The 18,810-nt window shown below is 33.1% G+C and overlaps 1 protein-coding gene across 1 annotated transcript in view; it reads right to left on the minus strand.

The window, feature by feature from the left end:
- The window catches only part of LOC129231589 (glutamate receptor 1-like), a 44,582-nt gene extending 36,446 nt beyond the window's left edge, over positions 1-8,136 (minus strand). The window contains exons 1-3 of the mRNA XM_054865948.1: positions 8,070-8,136; positions 5,621-5,869; positions 3,911-4,161 (exon numbers count right to left, since the gene is read on the minus strand). Coding sequence (XP_054721923.1) covers positions 3,911-4,161; positions 5,621-5,723 — 354 coding nt within the window. The 5' untranslated portion in view covers positions 5,724-5,869; positions 8,070-8,136. The remainder of the gene's footprint in view (positions 1-3,910; positions 4,162-5,620; positions 5,870-8,069) is intronic.
- Between the last annotated feature and the right edge of the window lie 10,674 nt (positions 8,137-18,810).

Consider the following 18,810-nt stretch of genomic DNA (forward strand, 5'->3'; position numbering starts at 1 on the left):
AACGCATGTTCCAATATGCAGAGAGAGAGAGAGAAGATTTGGCTTCTGGTTTAGCGGGGATAGTCATGTTACTAGACCTTAGTACTAGCAATATAAATTTAATCGTAAGAATAATATTCAATCAGAATTAGGAGGTGTCGGACGGCTACCTTCTTGCATTATTTCGAAATTGAAGACATAAAAACGCAGTTTTAGACTATATTTTAAGTTTGGGAGGAAGGGGGGAGAGGAGGTCCAGGATAGCCACTCCCGGTAATTTTTCCAAATTTAAGTTCTCAACACAATCGTACGTTATATTTAATTATGTTCAGAAGAGGGGGTCTGGGGCTCATCCCCGGGAATTTTCAAGATTGTTATTTGGAAAAACACAGTTTTATACGACTTATGATAATGTTAAGATAGGAAGAGGCTCGGAGTCATCGTTCTATAATTTTTCAGAATGCAAACTTCAAGCACGCATTCCCAATTTTGAATTATTTGTGATTGTGACACGTAGAGGGGGTTTCTGGGGGCTCTCCCCCGGGAAAAATCTGAAAATTAAAGTTTGAAAAATGCAGTTTTAGATGATCTTTGGTGATATTAAGGGGAAGAGAGATGCACAATGTTTTTAATTCAAGGCCGAGCCCATAGTTTCTGACTTCGCAGACATACGCACTCTGCGGCCTAATGAAGAGTGTACTGTATTGAATACTTTTTTTGTGTTATTAAAAGTGTTTAAAGTGTACATTTCTGCGGCCCTTACTTACTCTTGATAAAAGAGAATCATGGATGTTCCTAAATTGTATTTTAAGATTACATTTTCTATTCAAATTTGACAGAAAAAAATACTTTTTGTCACTATTATTTCACTTGTTCATTTATAATTACTATTTTAATTTTTTAAAACAACGAAGAGTTTTCCCTTTTTCTTCGTTAGTTGCATCGCTAAAATGAAATTGGCTGCCACACTTCTCAAAAACGGGGAGGGGGGGGCTTGCTACGGCAACAGCACTTAAAAGTACGCGGAAAAAGTATTATTAATGCTTCTATTTCTTGTTGTATGAGTTTAAATATTTTTTCTCTCCAAAATTCACAAATTTCATGTTCTAAATAAAAAAAATAACTTTTGGGAAAAAAATCCCCCCCAAAAATTTTGATGGCGCAACTTGCGCCATAATCCCCCCCTGTGGGCACCCCTTTGTTACAGGTTTCACCATTTCATATGTTTGCACTCAAGGCATCGTTACAATGCCAGGAATCTACGCAAACGTATGCGCTCTAAGGGCACCTTAAGACGGTGAAATAGAGCAGTGTGGCTGACGTTTCATGTAACAGAATCTTACAGCCATAGAAAAAATTATAAGGGCAAGCAAAAAGTCACCAATTATAGGAACTGCTTGCCTAGAAAAGAATGCAAATATTTTTATGATAAAAATTCCTGAAACGAAATATTTTCAAACTTTACTTCAAAAATTTTCTAAATCTTAAAAATGCATGAACTTTAAAGGTTTAAATAGTTTGTCACTTGGAAAGAATTATAAGGACACGCATTTCTTTTGAAATCGCAAAAAAAATGTACATATTTGGCCGTATCATATTATTGTTTACAACAACTCAAAACCGTTAAGCAGTAAAGCTTGTTCACTTTATCTCGTTCGCTACTGTTCATCATGTAAAACAGCACACAAATTTCTGAATATGAAAAGGGACAAATTATTGCTCACAGAAAATATGGAATGAGTGGACGCGAAATTGCGAGAAAGATAAATAGATCTGAAAGAGTATAATTTTTTGAAGAATCCAAAAGAATATGGCAAGAAAAAGCGTACAGGTTAAGTTTCAAACTCTTATTATGCGTCAGAAACGAGCAATTGTATGTTGAGATTGCTTCAAAAAAGCATCGTTAGATTGTCGATGACTACGTTCTGATGCCATAAACTGATATTCTAGTAACCTGTTACTGTTTAAATGAGAGAAAATGATGCCAAGATCCAGTCTTTTCGAGATTACTACAGAGAAGCTCTAAAGGTCTTTGGAAATTGTTCATTGATTATAAGGCAATGTGTTGAGATTCTTACAAATTGCTGTTGGTCTAAACACTAAAAGTGACGTCAGTATATGTATCAACAACTGGTCAAGGAACTAATGACATGCTCAAGATTCACTCAATCTGCTTTGTTGACTGACAATACGTAAATTCTAACTAAGGTAATTTGTGCTATTTCAACATTGTCCTAGTTCTTCCTTGATGCTTGTTCAGATTTTGATTGAGGCAACATTTAGGATTTTTTGTACGAAAGAGTTGATACATTTTATTTAAATTAAATGACACACAAATATTAGATTACGAACTTTTTTATTTAGCTAGCCATGATAACATGAGAAAAATGAAAAAATTCTTACTAATATTGTTTAAATGAAACTTTTTAATAGAAAACGGATACTGTTTCACATTAATAATGAACTCAGATTTCAATATTTTCTATAAACAGCAGTTTCAAGCAGGATAACAGTTTAATCATAACAATAAATTATAAAGTATATGAATGTTATTGTTAAAAAGGGTCAACCATATCCCTAATAGATCTAAGGGGTATTTGCGATCGGGAAAAGCATGACGTCAGGAAACAGCTTTCGCTCATTCTTGAGCAACCGAGTAACCATTCGGTAAACCGATTGCGGGGACTCAGTTTGAACCGCCACTTTCAATTATAATAATGGTAACGACATTCATAGATATTTAAGATTTTTCAATCATACCCATATCCTTCAACTGCTTCTTAAATAAGTCAACTTTAAATTCAAAATCAATAAAGGTTTAAAATAATTTGGAAATACCTACGGCAAAATGATTTAAAATTTTATGACACCCATATTTAAAAGACTTTTTTTAAGGTAACTCCGCGTTTATGTAACGTAGGTCATAGTTCGGTAAGTACTTTGGATGACTGTGTGGCCAATGTTGAAGGGTATGCATATGCTGAAACCTTGCACTACTTTAAAATTTCACGTAAAAATAGAAAAAAAATTAATTTTTGTGACATAGATTTAGTACATACAGAGGATGAATGACAGAGTGGGCAAAACGTTCAGAGGTAATAGCAAAGTACCCAGACGGTTCGAAATTATACAGTATTGCAAGGTCAGCAATGGTTTCATCATGCGGTACAGGGCATTCTACGCGAAAAAAAAAAGTTCAGAAGAACAAAAGTTTACCCTCTATATACGGAAAATGTCTAAAATCAGTATATTTTGAAACATTCACAGTCCTTTGGTTAAACACAGCAAATATTATAAAAAAAACCTTTTCGTTATAAAACAAGCTGGATTTTTTTTTTTTTTTTTTTTTTTTTTTTTTTTTTTTTTTTAATAGCGTTGCGAGCTTTAGAATTTTTCTGCATAGAAAAACTTTCTCGCAGTCACAAAACATGTATACATGCAACAGTTTTTCCATTTTCGTTTCAATAACGTTGATTTTATCATTTAGGAATAACTATTTTATTGCATGCTATGATCTAAGAGAAAACTTTTGTACAGCTGAACTCTGGTAGAACGCCCTCTGTCGCTAACTCTGCAATGCTATGTGATTCCAAATCTTCTAGATATATTCTCTATTACCTCTTAACGATTTATGTCCCAAATTATGGTATTTTCAGAAAACTTATGCAGAATATATATTTTTTAATGCTCAATTTAACTATAAAAAGACGCACAAAAAAAAAAGATCAATATCAAATTTCTAGTTTTATTTTTTGTAACATACAGTATTACATGGAACTAAAGTCCCGTCGGTATTCATGGAAAGTTTTCAATTGTGTTTTTGATTTCAAACAACTTTGGGACTTTGGGACTTATAAGTTTCGTTGGGACATAAAGGGTTAAAGTTTAGCCCACTTGCATTTTGCATTCACCAAAAAAAATCGACACTCACCGGTTGAGATAACATGAAGTGAAAGTTCTTCTTCCGAACATGAATGTCATGCACGTGTCGTATAATGATGTCGCGTGCAAGATTCACATCCATATCAAGAATCACACGAAAGTTTTCATATTTCCCTGATGTATCTAATTTTCGAAGGTAGTTAATTGCATCTTCTGATGTTTCTATCTTGGAAAAGCCAACTACTTCACATTTCCAAACTCGATATCCGAAACGGTATATTTGTTGAAGCTTTTCCGGTCCTGAAAGATGTTTATAGAAAGCATAAAATATGATAATATAATCTAAGCGTCAGACTAGAAGCAACAGTAACAAAAATTCTGGCGCTCAGGTTTTGCGCCTGTGCATTATCTGCAAAAAGGATATACGTATATAAAGCAATGTGTAGGGCCTGAGCGTCGAGATTTTCACAAGTGATTATGACTTTGGATCGGGGATCCAAAGTCATAATTATTCATTGCATATTCATATAGTTGCGGCGTCAAGACTCGAGCATGAACATGTTAAGTTTTTCTTTCTTTTTTTTTTTTTTTTTTTTTTGAGCTGGACAAAGTCTACGGGAGCCTGATAGTTGACACCTTCAATTTCCCTGAAACTTTCAGAATGTATTAGTAGTATTGTTATAAGTGGGGAAAAGTGAAGCTTCTTTCCTCTCCAATTTAGTTGCTCACTTTTGGCTTTGGGGGCAAAGGTCAATTGAAAATGCTATTTTTGTAATTTTTTTTTTTTTTTTTTTTTGCCTTGTTTGTGTCCGGATATCTGCTAAAGCCGTGAGTGACCCTCAGAAATAACTATAGGATGATTTATTCACCATAGTATAGTACTCAGAAAATAACATGGGTTACTCTTTGCTTTAGTAGTTAAATGGTCTCAAAGTTGATGATTAAAAAAAAAGTCAAGTTTCAGGGACAATAACTGTGCGCGACGAGTCAATAACTTTGTGATACAGCTGTAGCTATTTTCCATGTGGTGTAGTTTAAGGATCAGGTTATAAACCCATGGCATCTAATCAACTTTTTAAATTACGCGGTCTCAAAGTTGATAATTTGAAACAAAAATAATCAAAGTTTTAAGTCAGTTACACTAAAAGGCCTGAGTCAATAACTTTGAGAACGAGCTGTAATTATACTCTACATGGTGTGGTTTCAGATTCATGTGAAAAAACCATGGGTTCTAATCAGCTCTCTTAATTTAACGGTCTCAAAAATTCTGATTTCAGTATAAAAGAGCGCTTTTTCACGAGTTTACATACGTGCTACACAAAATCTAATGAGCTCAAATTCCCAAAATGCACTAGAACGCATCAACAGCCAATTGTACTTCAAGCTACCAAAATTTCATGCTTCAAGTGTGATAAAATTTTCTGCAACCTTAACCACAACATGACAATTCGTCTCACGAAGTTGATCAACCATTTTGGAGGACTATTTTTTGGGGATCCTAGATCCTCAAGATTCGGATCTTGGAAGCTAAAAATTTGCGTAGGTTAGTTTCAAAAGTATCTCTACACATCTATAAAATTTCATCAGGTGAATTGTGCATAGTGTTATATTAGTCATTTCACGTCAACTGACCTGATTTTTCAAATTGTCCCCGCTCGAATCTCCGAATTGGATAAAATTTTATAGCCCATAAATATTCTTAAAATCCTTTGAATATTTAGTGCAATGAGTGATTCAAGAACAAAAACAAAAATCTTACCGTACTCGTAATCATACAAATAAATTATTTGTTTCCATCCATAATGGCGTATCAAGCTTAGCACATCTCTCATGGTGCTCGGTTGAATTCCAAATGCGTACATGCTTGAATATTCGTCTGGGGTGTCCAATACTTCTGGTGTTATCAAAGGTAATTGTAGTTTGCTTGAGTATTCAGATAGAATTGAATAGTATGATAATGAAGCAGGGGCCACCAGAGCATTAATTCCCTGATTTAATAAACTACAAACTAAAAAGAAGAGAAAAATATTTTATGAAACCAGAAATATTCTTTTTTCAACACAATAATATCATTACATTAATTATTTACTATTTACATATCTCTTTCAAACTCCTGTTTGAATGCTCTTTATCTTACATACATCAATTGTTAATTGACAAATGAAGCAGTGATAAGCAAAAGGATGTAAGTGGCGAAATTAAAAATTTGGAAATAACCAGTACAAATGGTAGGTAAACCTCTCCTCTGTCTTGGGGCAAGAGATAGCGCTAGTAGTCCTGGTAGGTGCTGCTGGACAGCATTATTTAGACTATCTTGGACCTTATCTTTAAACGCGTTTTACTCAAAACTTGAAAATGTTTACTTATATCCCTTTGCTTCTCACTGCCTCAAATATGTGACTGAAATCAAGAGTTCACTTCAACTATTGAGAGATGTTTAAGGGAAAAGGGAAACAATGATGATTTCGTAAGAAAACTACTAGCCCCACTAAACCGTTAAGCATATCCCCCGTTTAACTTGCAAGACCTCTATTTTAGCAACCGTTAGTTCTGGATACATACTTCCAGTTGTAAAAATGGTGAAAATGAAATGCAGAGCGAAGACATTGAAAGTTTAAAACGGTAAAAAAAATAAAAAAAAATAGTGAGAGAATACGGAGCTTAACGTTTCGTATGGCACCCAGATTCCTAAAGTTGCATTTAGGGTTTTTTTTTTTTTTTTCTTTTGGTCAAAGCAGTCCTTACATGCGAATGAAGGTTATAGTGTTAAAACCAAGGTCTCTAGGGTTGTTTTTACTCCCCCCCCCCTTCACAGTACTACTGTTACACACTATCTTTTAGTTGTTCTTTCTTTTTTTAATCTAATTACGTGAAAACTGCAATATTATCGCTTCGATTAAAGTTCTAGGAAGAGAAAACGTTGTGCAGCACTACTTCGACCCATAGCATTTAAATACATTGAAAGGATTGTACCTAAACAAAATACACTCTATAAAAGAGGATGGAAAGCACACTCTTTCTAATCGTTTCATTTCCCCATCTGACCATGATTGATTTTCTCAAACGATGGCTTATTAATGCATGTTTACCCTTCAGGTATTAAGTACCAAATTTTCATGAGCTAGCTGCTGGGCGTTGAGTGCATAGTTATTTTTGTTTTGTCACTGAAAGAAAGAGCTTAAAAATAAGAGTCTTGTAGCAACAGCAAGTACTATTGAAAATGAAAATTTTCAGCTAAATAAAATGATCTACAATAATGATAATAATTACTCATGAATTAATTAATTAATTAATTAAAATAGAACGCCTTGGCTTTACTCACTAGCTTACTCAAGTCGTTTATTCACTTGAAATTCTGCAGGAAAAAAAAAGGTTTTTTATGAATAGCTTATGGTCCTCGTCTGTTACTTATTTAAATAAAGTCTTATGTTTAACTGTGCCTTTGACTGTAATGCAGTACATGTACATGTCCCCCAAACTTTACTTTAAAAGGGCTTGAACAAAATATTACGGCTAAGAAAAAAAACGATTCTTCCCCCCACAAAAATTCCAAGGTCGTCACCATTCTGCTTCAAATAAACAAGGTAGGAATATCTTTTGTTGCCGTTTGAGAAAAAAGTGTTGATGCTTACATTTTAAAAGTTGGGCTTCTCACAACCTATCGAGTATTTCCTTTTTCTGGAAATTTTGTCTGACGATTAGGTGAATTTGAAGACATAATTGCAAATTTTGCTTTTTTTTTTAAATCCCCGAATGTACTTTTTTCTCAAATGTATTTATATGTGCTTACCTGTATTTTATCATTCGCCAAAATTGGAAGTTAAATCCGGAAAATTGAGAAATATCGCCCTCCCAAAAATTTAAGTTCGGGGGCAGCCCTGATCACAATACCTAGATCATGCGTACTACAGAATATGTAGCGAAATGGCGGCTTGTGTCACTGAGATTGAGAGTCTAGTTCTAATAAAATCAGAGCATTTAAATGTCACGCTTGCAACCATTTTGGTGTCACAAATGAGAAACGTGATATTACTAATATAATGCGTAATAATAGTGAGCAAGAATTTTGCTTCTTTTTTGGGAAGAATTTCTTCCTTTTTCTCTAAAGAAAAGTCAGAAATTTCAATATATTTTAGAATAAAAATATTTTGCCATAAAAACCTTTGGTGTATTTTTTTTTTTCCATTTTTTATATCTTCCAAACTAACCTGCTTTCTGGTACTCGTAAACACTTTCCTCTTCTGCAACTTGTTTTACAACTTCTATGATATAGGGTCGTGGCTCCGTACTCAGCCTTTTCTGATTCCAAAGGATGTAATGTATAATACTTTCAGTAGCTTCATCTCCTTTCTTTGTAATCAAACCTATAAACAAAAAATTATTTCTTTCCAAACAAAAACAAAAGATTATTTTTCTAACAGGCATTTCATTGAGCATATTTTGGGAGATAACATTTTATAAAGCATATTTGAAGCTTGAAGCACTTAGAAGCAATGGTGTGTGAGTGCCAAAATTAAATATTTGGAGATAGTTTGATACAAATAATAGGAGAAACTGTCATCTGTTTTGGGTCAAGAGTTGTAAACTTAACTATGATAGGTGCTGCTATGCAGCTTAATTTAGAAAACTTCTCAATGAAAGCCTACCTAAGTTTTTTTAAGTTTTGCACGCTTTTTACTCCAAACTTCAAAAACTCCACTCACAGCTTTTTGCTTCCCAATACCTTATGATGAAAATTTTGTTTTAAAAAAACAGACAACCTTTTCTGGTGCGTATATGCAAAAATGTTTAACCTTTTCATAGCTCTCGTCCTTGTCACTATCTTCTTCCGCTTTTGCATGTTCTTCATTTAAGAACACTGAGAGGCAAAACAAACCTCTCAAAATACCATTCCTGCTGAGTCTTATGTAAAACCAAAACATGACCACCGTTTTCCCTATCACCCGTCACTTTTTGAGATAGCTCTACCGTCCCCCCCCCCCCCCCCCCCCCCGCCGTCCCTCCCTTTTGAATTCAAGTTTTTGACTGTTTCACGCCCATTGCTTTTATTTGAAGGGGAAGGAAACATTATATGAACCGTTAACATTCTTTTGGTGGGCGAGAGAGGTTAAAAATTTCAAAAGCATGAACATTTGAAGCACGGTGGGAGGCTAATGGGAATATTCCTCTCTAAATTGTTTTTAAAAAAATCATCAAAAATTATATTATTTTCTAGGAGTTTGTTTTACAATTTTTGCACTTATTTTTCGACGTAAAATCTGAGTATCAGCCTCACTTTTATCATGAGCCCTGTGTCCGAAAACTTTTACGTTGCAAAACAAATTAGAAAAATTATAGAACCATCACATGCTGCATGAGAGTCGAATCGCAGATCTTCAGTCAAGATCCTTCCCACTTATTCATGTTGCATTACAGATGTAATTAAGATTTAAAATGAAATTAAGAGTGCTTATAATACAGGGTGTTTCTGAACTCTTGGTCAAATCTTTAAGAGGTCTACACATCAAAACACACAACATAATGGCAAAAAATAAGGGTGACAAACATCTTCCGAAGGAGATGGGCGTCATTAAAGTTTAGGGTCCAAAATTTCAAATTATCAATTAAAAAATGGAAAAATTGGTCGCTTCGATTGCTGTTTTCGCTAAAATGTTTCTTCCTTGCAGTATTTTCTTGAAAATAAATTTTGAAGTTTTTGTTTAAAAATGCAGATAGAGGGCGCTTTAGCGTTTGGAGTAACGAACAAATGGATGTGGCCTATGACAAGATAAGGAAATGATTAAAAATTCAGAACAAAAGATTGTTTTATTAGGAAGTTATAACACAATAAAGGTCACAAAACCGTAAATTGTATAGCCTCCTCTAGCAGCTATATAAGACAAAACACTGCACGGTATGGAGTGAAATAGGTTACCTATGACGACTGGGACCAAATCGGGATTTATCGTTGAAGATAACAAGCTCCCCTGTCTGTCACAACCCAGCTAAGCAGCGGAAATCCATCGATGAAAATCCAATCCATTGCAATGGACGCCCGATTCAAGATACCAGCGTCTTTCAGTCTACTCACTCAGGATTGTTTTTCTTGATACCATCAGTTTCTTGAAAGGTGTTAAACGGCATGGAACTAATGTTAGCGACCTTGTTGATACGATAGTGGCCGCTCCTATGATGTGCGATCTTCGCGCTCATTTCTGTTTCTAGAATGCCTTAACTGACCGCAATGAAGTGATTCATTTATTTTTACCTATACTAAGCTACTACCATGGCGGCAGACACGCGCGTACAACCAACCTGTTTCTCTGAGACCTATACTGTACGTGTACGTCCCTTTAAAAAAATCCAATAATTGTTCGTTTAGCTCTAAAAGGTCGTCCTAGTCACAATAGCGTCCTTACAACTCGACAGTTTCTTTGGAAGTGCCTTTTGACACAAGATTTCCCACTTTCAACCGTACCTATTTGCGCATCTTGTATGCGTATAGCACACTTATCCTTTCCTCACTGGCGAGAAATTTAAGTTATCTCTTACCTAACTAGCTACATTCCTGCCGAGTTCGTTGGTTACAGCTCAGTTTATTCTTGGTGCACACATTTCTTTGTGACAAAGTGTATTTCAACTTCTGAACACAGATCAGTTTGCGCTACTTAATCACTCCCAAGGATTCTGATTTTCAGCTGAATATTTAAGTTTTAGTCCAAGCATTAGAAAACATTTAATAAGATTCAAAAAAGCGGTAAAAACAGTTTTTCGTTGCTCCAAATTCTAAAGGCCCCTCTATCGGCATTTTTAAAAATACATCTTTAAAATTTATCTTCATCAAAATACTGATAAAAAGAATAATTTCAGCGAAAATCGCAAACGAATAGACCAATTTTTCCATTTCTTATGATCATTTGAAATTTTGGACCCTAAACTTTAATGGCGCTATCTTCTTCGGAAGACGTTTGGGACCCTTATTTTTGTTATTATATTGTTTGTCCAGATATGCACTATCCCTCCTAAAAGTTTTGCCCAAAAGTTCAGAAACACCCTGTATAGCATTCAAGTATATGATTGATGCCGGCTCAAATCAACAAGAAAAAAAAGACTTTTCAGTCTCATGTCAAGTAATTCCACTAAAATTTACATGTCTGAGTCTCCCCTCGTTTTGATAGAAAAAAAAAATTTTTTTTAACATTAGTTTTTTGTGAAATCCACCAAAATGTTTCAAAACAGTAGAAAGCGCGACAATTTTCGAGGATGATCTTGAATGCTCAAAAATGGTTGAATTCTGACAATATGATGGATATTAGTGAGTAGGATCTGTTTTAGATGCAGACAAAAAAAGTAAACATAAAACAGCGCAGAAGTTTTTCCATCCACGTGGACCTCTACGTTCCTTCTCTACCATAGACAACACGCCAGAAGAAGCCCTAAAAGAAGGGTTTACGACCTGTCAAAGCAAGAACTGGACAGTGCAAACGCGAATCATGGGTAATAAAGAGTTTTTCCGGTTTTGCAATTTTTTTTCTGTAAATATCTTCAGATGCCATCATTGTCTATGACTCACAACTCTCAACTTCAATAATTTAAATGGTGAGATGGTGAATGTCGCTTTTTTTCATCACGAGCCAATTGCATTCTTTTTCTGAATTTTTTCCTCACATCTATAATAAAGAGAGGAATGTATTTTCAATCATTTCTTATATGTTAGCATTCGTCCTGTGGAAAAAATTGAATTATTCTGCTGCATCAATATATTTTATTACTAATTTTCAGTACGATCCCGTTGCAATCCCATTCTGAAATTTTTACCGCGTGTGCACTACATTAGTAAGCAAAAAAAAAAAAATATTTTTCAGATTTTTAAAAAATATTCATCTGAAAATATTCCAGGTCAAATATTGATTTTTTTTTTTTTTGACCTTTTAATATTATTGTCACATAACCTTGCTAAGTGACATAGTATCTGAAAGACTATTGCCTATTCAAAGAGCTTTAAAATAACACCCAGTACGACACTCTAGCTCTCATAGAAGCAGAGAAAAATTAATTTTTGTAAATGTCGAAATTTTACTTTTTGTCATTTTTGAATTAATTTGGTGGTCACATGAAAAAAACTGACGGTCAAAAAAAAAAAAAATGAGAATACGGAGGTACAACGGCGCCCATATAGAAGGGCAAGTGGGGGCTCAAGCACCCCAGAAATTTAAACTTCTTTGCTTTTAGTACTTTTTTTCTTTGCGAAAATGTAAAATCATTTCTTTTCTAGCCATTAATGAATATGTTATTATAAATGTCAAATTTTAACTCGAATCTGTTCGGTTTCCATGGGGAGAATATCCTGCTAAACCATGGCAAAATGTCTGAGCCGCTCCTCCACCCCCTTAAAATTATGCGCTCCCAGACTATCAAACTAATCATTTTTGGAGAAATCGATGGTGATCAGGTAGAGAGGCTCGTTCATTTTGCGTTTTAAATTTTTGGGATGCACTGCTCCCATTGTTTATCATCATATCAAAAATTAAAGATTAATATTGCCTTCATCGAAGAAGAGCCCGTAACGAAATTGAAAAACATGAAACTACTCAGGAAACATATACGTTCTATATTCTCAAAAAACAATTGCAATGCTGCTTAGTTTCTCTTTTTTTTTTCTGTTGAGTCAATAGGGGCTTCGCTCCCATGGGTAGATTGCCAAGTGGATAGGAAAAGGAAAGCAGAAATTGCAAACTAGGTCATGGTATGTGGCGACATCTACCGACTTGTCTTGTTCAGAAAAACACTATCACGTGTTGTCCAACAAAACTTACATTTATTTTTAAAAATCCGAATACCAATTAGTGACAGTGGATTAAAACTTCATTATCAATACAGTGCAGTTGCAAAAGACATGAAAAGTGGAAGACATAATTAATCAACGATTGATATTATTATTATTGCAAATTGAAATATATTTGAGCATTTGTTGCATAGAAGAACCAGTTGTATAGAAGAAAGAGAAAAAGCACATGTACAATGAAACTCATCTTTCGCGAAACATCACTTTCCTTTTTAGTTTTCAAAAGGTTTTGAATTCAAAAACGGGGATCGGGACACAATTTTGGAATTTTTGAAAAGAATAAACAATTATATAAAAACCTTTACATGTTACTGAAAAGCAATTTTTTTTAACTCAAACACTGAGTGAAATCAAATTATTTGATTTAATTTACGAACATATATGTGCATATATTTGTATTGATATTAGCCGTTGTGTTTTCTCATATTATTTTCGTTTCTTACCTGACTGCTTATTCCACTCATCTTTCTTAACTTTCTAACTAGTAAACCCTACGTGACTACCATCGAAATACATACATTTTGGTTTTGTGCTAGTTTATTTGGAGGAATAAGTATTGATATGTTTGTTTTCATGTTTGTCCGCACTAATTTAGAAATATAAATTTAGAAATATATATTTGCATACTATGGATATTTGGACATTGTACAGTAACATAAGACACAGTAATTTACCTAACGTGTAGTGCTCTTTCGAACTAGTAATTAACTTCAAAACTAAAGCTTTCAACTGTGATTGATATTATTTGAGAAAAAAGAGAAAAAAAGATATTGATAAATAAGTAACTTTTAAAGATCTGTAGTAAAATGTTCTTAACTTTGTATTTTTATTCGAAAAAAAATTACTACATAAAAACGAATTGTTAGCTTCGGTTTTTCTCCAAGGAGTGCAAAATGCAATGACTTTCATTTTTCATTCTGAAATTATTTAAAAAGTTATCTAAAAACTTCTTGACCAAGCTAGAAAACCATAAAGTTATAGCGTTATTAAAGTTATTGTTTTTATATTCTTTTTTCAAATATTTTGTTTGCTTAGTAGTAGTTTGGATCTGATTAGTATCCTAAATTTTCCAGAACAAAAAATTGCATATTATAAAAAACAAAAAATCAAAAGTATCCTATATAAAGTTAAATTCTAGGTACGCCATGGCTTCGCGGAAGTATTAGGTAAGCACAGTTTAGTATGGTTACTAATGTAATTGATCTAAACGTAGAAAAAAAATGCAACGAAGATCAACAGACATACTTTAATAATTCTGACTTATGAAAAACACACATTTCCAACGCTTTCTTGGATAAATTCAAGCGCTCAGTCGGCATCATAAAGGTAAATATTTACCCCAAATATGCATTGTATAAAAAATTCGCTCAATTTGAAATCAGAATACAAACATGAACAATTGGTTGAAATTATCTGAGACATGATACGCATTTGTTAAGAAGTTTGTTTGAAAGTATTTTAAACTACTGTCTAAATGAAAAAAAAACGTAACGAAGATTAACAAGCATGCACTTGAACAAATCCGACGTATTTAAAACATAGTTTTCCAATGCCATATTGGATTTATTCAACTGTGCATTCGTAATAAATGTAAATATTTACCACAAATAACGTTATGAAAAATCCCTCAATTTGAAATCAGAATACAAGCATGAACAATTTGTTGAAATTATTTGATAAATAGTATACTCATTTGTTATGAAGTTTGATCGAAAGTATTTTAAATTGTGATACCATCTTCCCTGCGCATTGTACAGCAAAACAAATCATAGGTAAGAAATAATATATACAGATAAACGATCATAACTTGCATTTTCTCTTTTCATAGAGGATTTTATGTCCCAATATCACACTACGACTTCATTTTACATACAAATTGGTTTTAGTGAACTGCACTAATCGTCCACAAAAACACATTTAAAAAACGTGAAAATAAACAGTACAATTTGAAAAAGTCTTGATATATATTATTTATATGTTTAAACTTACCTAATCGAATGCTTTGTGAATAGCTAGATGAGAATTGACCTAAAATGGAGACTAGAAAAAGTTTTAAGATCATAATTAATAACTCTTAAACACGAGCTTAAGTTGCTCCGAAAATGTCGATTATCTCACGGACGTTCTGTCCGCTATTATCTGTTGAAACATCAATGACCGTTTAGATTTTAGAGTACATACGATGAGGCTTTTATAGAGACTATTAATCTTTTTATAAAATGTGTTTTAAATTCTGAGCGTTGTGCTTAAATTAGCTGTTAGGTGTTTCCATTTTGATGTAATTGACAACTAGGTGATTTGAAAAAGCATAAAAAAAAAGTGATAAAGAAAAATAAAATAAAATGATTTTTACAAAAGCACTGTATGTGCATGATAATGTTTTATTTCGACCCTCCGATATTAAAAATCCTAAAAAACAATGAGTTTCGAATACAGGGGTGCCCACGAGATAGATTCATGGAGCGCACAAGCCCGTTATTTCGAATTTTTCCTGGGTTTGTCAAAGGGTGTGTTCTCAATGCATATTATACTGAAAAACAATCAAAACCACGCCCACTTATATGAATATATTTATTTCTCAAAGCCAGGGGGGTCAATTGCCCCCTCCTGGACAGGACTGGGTGCGCCATTGTTCTTGAGGCCATATACAGTGAAATTCCTTTAAACCTATTTTCAAAGAATGCAACTTTTGTTCTTTGCAACGGGATTTCACTGTATGTATATATATATATATATATATATATATATATATATATATATATATATATATATATATATATATATATATATATATATATATGTAGGTGCCGCTTAATGTGATCACGGGTAATGTTATCATTCGCTTAGTGTTATCAGAATCATGAAGTCCCGGAACACTTGTATGTTAACACACGTTAAAAAAGTCGGATATTGTAATCAGCGTCTTCGTTTATTGTTATCACTTTTTCATAAACTTTCAATTTTTTTCCCCGTTTTTGTTTCTCAATTAACAGAAATACATAGGCAAACCCTGCGAGACTAGCTTTCTGTGTAGCATTTTGTGGTTTTCAGTAGCAGTTCAAAATTTTTCTAGGAATGAAGCTACAGAAAGTTCGCTCCCAGTGACCACAGACTCCCCCTAAGAAAACTTTCTTTTGCACCTAAAAAAAATCAGTCGCTGGACATGTTGCAGGCATTGATGTAGGACCTCCATTGTTTCCATTACTTTGTTAGCTGTTAAGGAATTGTGTCGAGATTGAAAAGAAAGCGAAGTTAAATTAAAATTTAAACAACAAACAAAACCATGCTGGAAAAAATAGAAAAGCTGAATGTGCTTTGAAACTGGTTTACGAATGTCAGGGAAAACGGTCATATTTTACTTCACCTATTACTATGTGATTAAAAATTGCATAATTTAGCTTTAATTTTTTATATTTCAGATATTTCCATTCTGTTAATTTAATAATTTATAATTTAAAACTGCGTTCAGTTGAGTCATTGTGATTCTAATTTGAGGTTGCCAAAATAAATGCACCTTAATTGGAAAAAATTCATTATTTTGTGTCTCCTGGATTCTTTTCGGTTTTTGTTATCAAATTATAAATATATATATATATATATATATATATATATATATATATATATATATATATATATATATATATATATATATCCGAACTTCTAAGAGGGATAGGGTACATCGTGACGACTTGAAATCAGCAGTGTAGGTTCGGAAATGCTTTCCTAAACCGGTGAGGTACACAGAAGCACCATAAAGAAAAGAGACCGTAGGTGAAAAATCATTTATATGTAAGAAGGCAAAAGGTGTATGTGTGTGTGTGTGTGTGTACATGGCTCTAAGTAAGTGTTCGAAGTTTTTTTTCAACCGGTTACAAAGCACACTTCACATCTTCGGCGCATGGAACTCCGAACAGTCTAGAATACTCCTAGCATATATCAAATTTCTCGGGTCGGGAGATGTATTTCCGATACTTTCCTCATCCCAAAAAAGGGACCTACTATTTGTATTTGCCTGTTCGTGCGGCGCATTTATCCGTGTAACAGACCTTCAATTGCTTGAACTTTTCAAGCAACTAAAATCCCAAAAAGGTACAGGAAAAAGGAAACAATAAAATTGCAATACATTTATGAAGATATCTATGTTTAATTGGGTGGACCGAGAACCCCCCCCCCTTTTTTTTTATTTCAAAGTTGTATTAGCACGAAAAGTATATATTGTACAAATATCGAAATCGGTTGACATCATCCGGTCAGGCAAGTTTCATAAGGATGAAAAATACTTCATTGTTGGGATTTTTTAAAAAATTTGTTTTAATTTGGTTTAGATCAGTCGATATCTTCCAGTCCCGCATAAGCCCCAAAATATGCCAAAATAATGAAACAAGCATTTTTACGCATTTTTTGTATTTGATGAATAATTAAGATTTAAATGTAATAGCTGTAATATATTTTCACACGAACTTGATAATGAGGTAGAAAAAAAACTGAAAAATTTTAAAAATAATCCCGAAAATAAATGTTTTCATATTATGTCAAACTTGCGCGATCGAAAGATATCGACCGATTTCGATTTTTTTCCCTTTTTAATTGTCTGTATAATTCGCAACTTTCCCGCGCGTTTTCAACTTCGAAAATCAAAAAAAAAAAATCAGTTTTTTCGGCCCACCCTAATGATTAAGTTCCATATTTTTCTTCATAACCTATTTGTATTTAATTTTGAAGTTCAATTTTAATACATTCATAAATAATGTTACTACAAAAAAAATTATTATTCGACGCATCAAGTTGAATTAAGCTACTAAGCAAAGAAAAAAAAACGGTTTTCTAAATGACTAGCTTCAAATTCAAAGGTCACTTTAAATGACTTGGCCACTCGAAATGACGAGTGTAAAGTTATTCTTAAGAATAAAACCGTTAACTAGAGCTAATTTTTAAAAGGCTGCGAAAAAGAAGGAATTGTGTACAAAAAATTGGTTCGTGCGATAAAATTATGTTTACATTTTTTTTCTTTTTGTTAATGAAATTGAAACGCAATTCACAGCATACTATTTAGTGGAAGGGAAAAATAAGTGTTAAACGTAAAAGAAAATAGTAAAATCATGATAAAGTATGGTATTTTACAAACAGCAAACCAAAATCTTCATTTTTCTTATAAACTAAATTTTGAAACAACTATGATTTTAAATATGGATGCGAAATACTAGTTTGAACCAACGAAAGTAGGAAATATACCAACGATATTTGTAGCGTTTTTACGAGTAAATCTTTCTGTTTTCTCTTTTTTTTTTTTTTTTTTCTGCCATCTGTGTGTGCGGAAAGAGAACATAAACTTTGTTATCACTAAAGATAAATGACCAACGGCGATGCAATCTATTTCCGAGGTTGATCTGTTCATGACGTCACTCAATTTCCCGATTTTACCACGCAACTCACATCTTTTTATTTTCGCTCTGAAAATGTAAGAAAATTAACATGAATTAATTGTTTCTCAATTAAAAAAAAACCTTATGGGGTATATTTGTAAAAACTTGCAAACTAAACTACATCCACGTATATTTCGGGTTGCAAATCATTCTCACTTAGATGACTTACATGCTCGAAGCCTGTCTAGAAACTCGAAAACATAGCAAAAACCATTATTATTTTTTAATGTGGGTTGAAACCTTCCAGCACTTTAAAAGTGTGAACTCTTTAACGAGTGTTCAAATCAAAAATGAAATCAAAGCTTATGCCAATAGCTTATCAAATGATCATGACATTGAGTCCCCATAATTCTACGGATCAAACACTTGTATGTCCCTTGGGCTAAAAATAATAGCAACGAAGTACTTTTTAATTTTTGCATCATCTGCTCCATTTTTTTTTTTTTTTTTTTTTTAAGCGACTGTTTAGCATTCCTGGCAATTAATTCACTTCTCAAAAAATGAGAAGGAAAACAGAAATCTTTTTCAGCATTATTTTTACCTAAATACATTTTAAAAAACATATATTTTAAATTTTCAAACATGTACTTTCCTATCTTTTACTTACCTATCTGTATGTCTTTTTTTTATATTGTGGATGTCATGCATAAAAACCATTATAAGTGCCTCCTTTAAAAAAAATAATAATAATTGTATTATGTT

This window comes from Uloborus diversus, chromosome 10 (assembly GCF_026930045.1).
Source record: "Uloborus diversus isolate 005 chromosome 10, Udiv.v.3.1, whole genome shotgun sequence".
Taxonomy (NCBI): Eukaryota; Metazoa; Arthropoda; class Arachnida; order Araneae; family Uloboridae; genus Uloborus; species Uloborus diversus.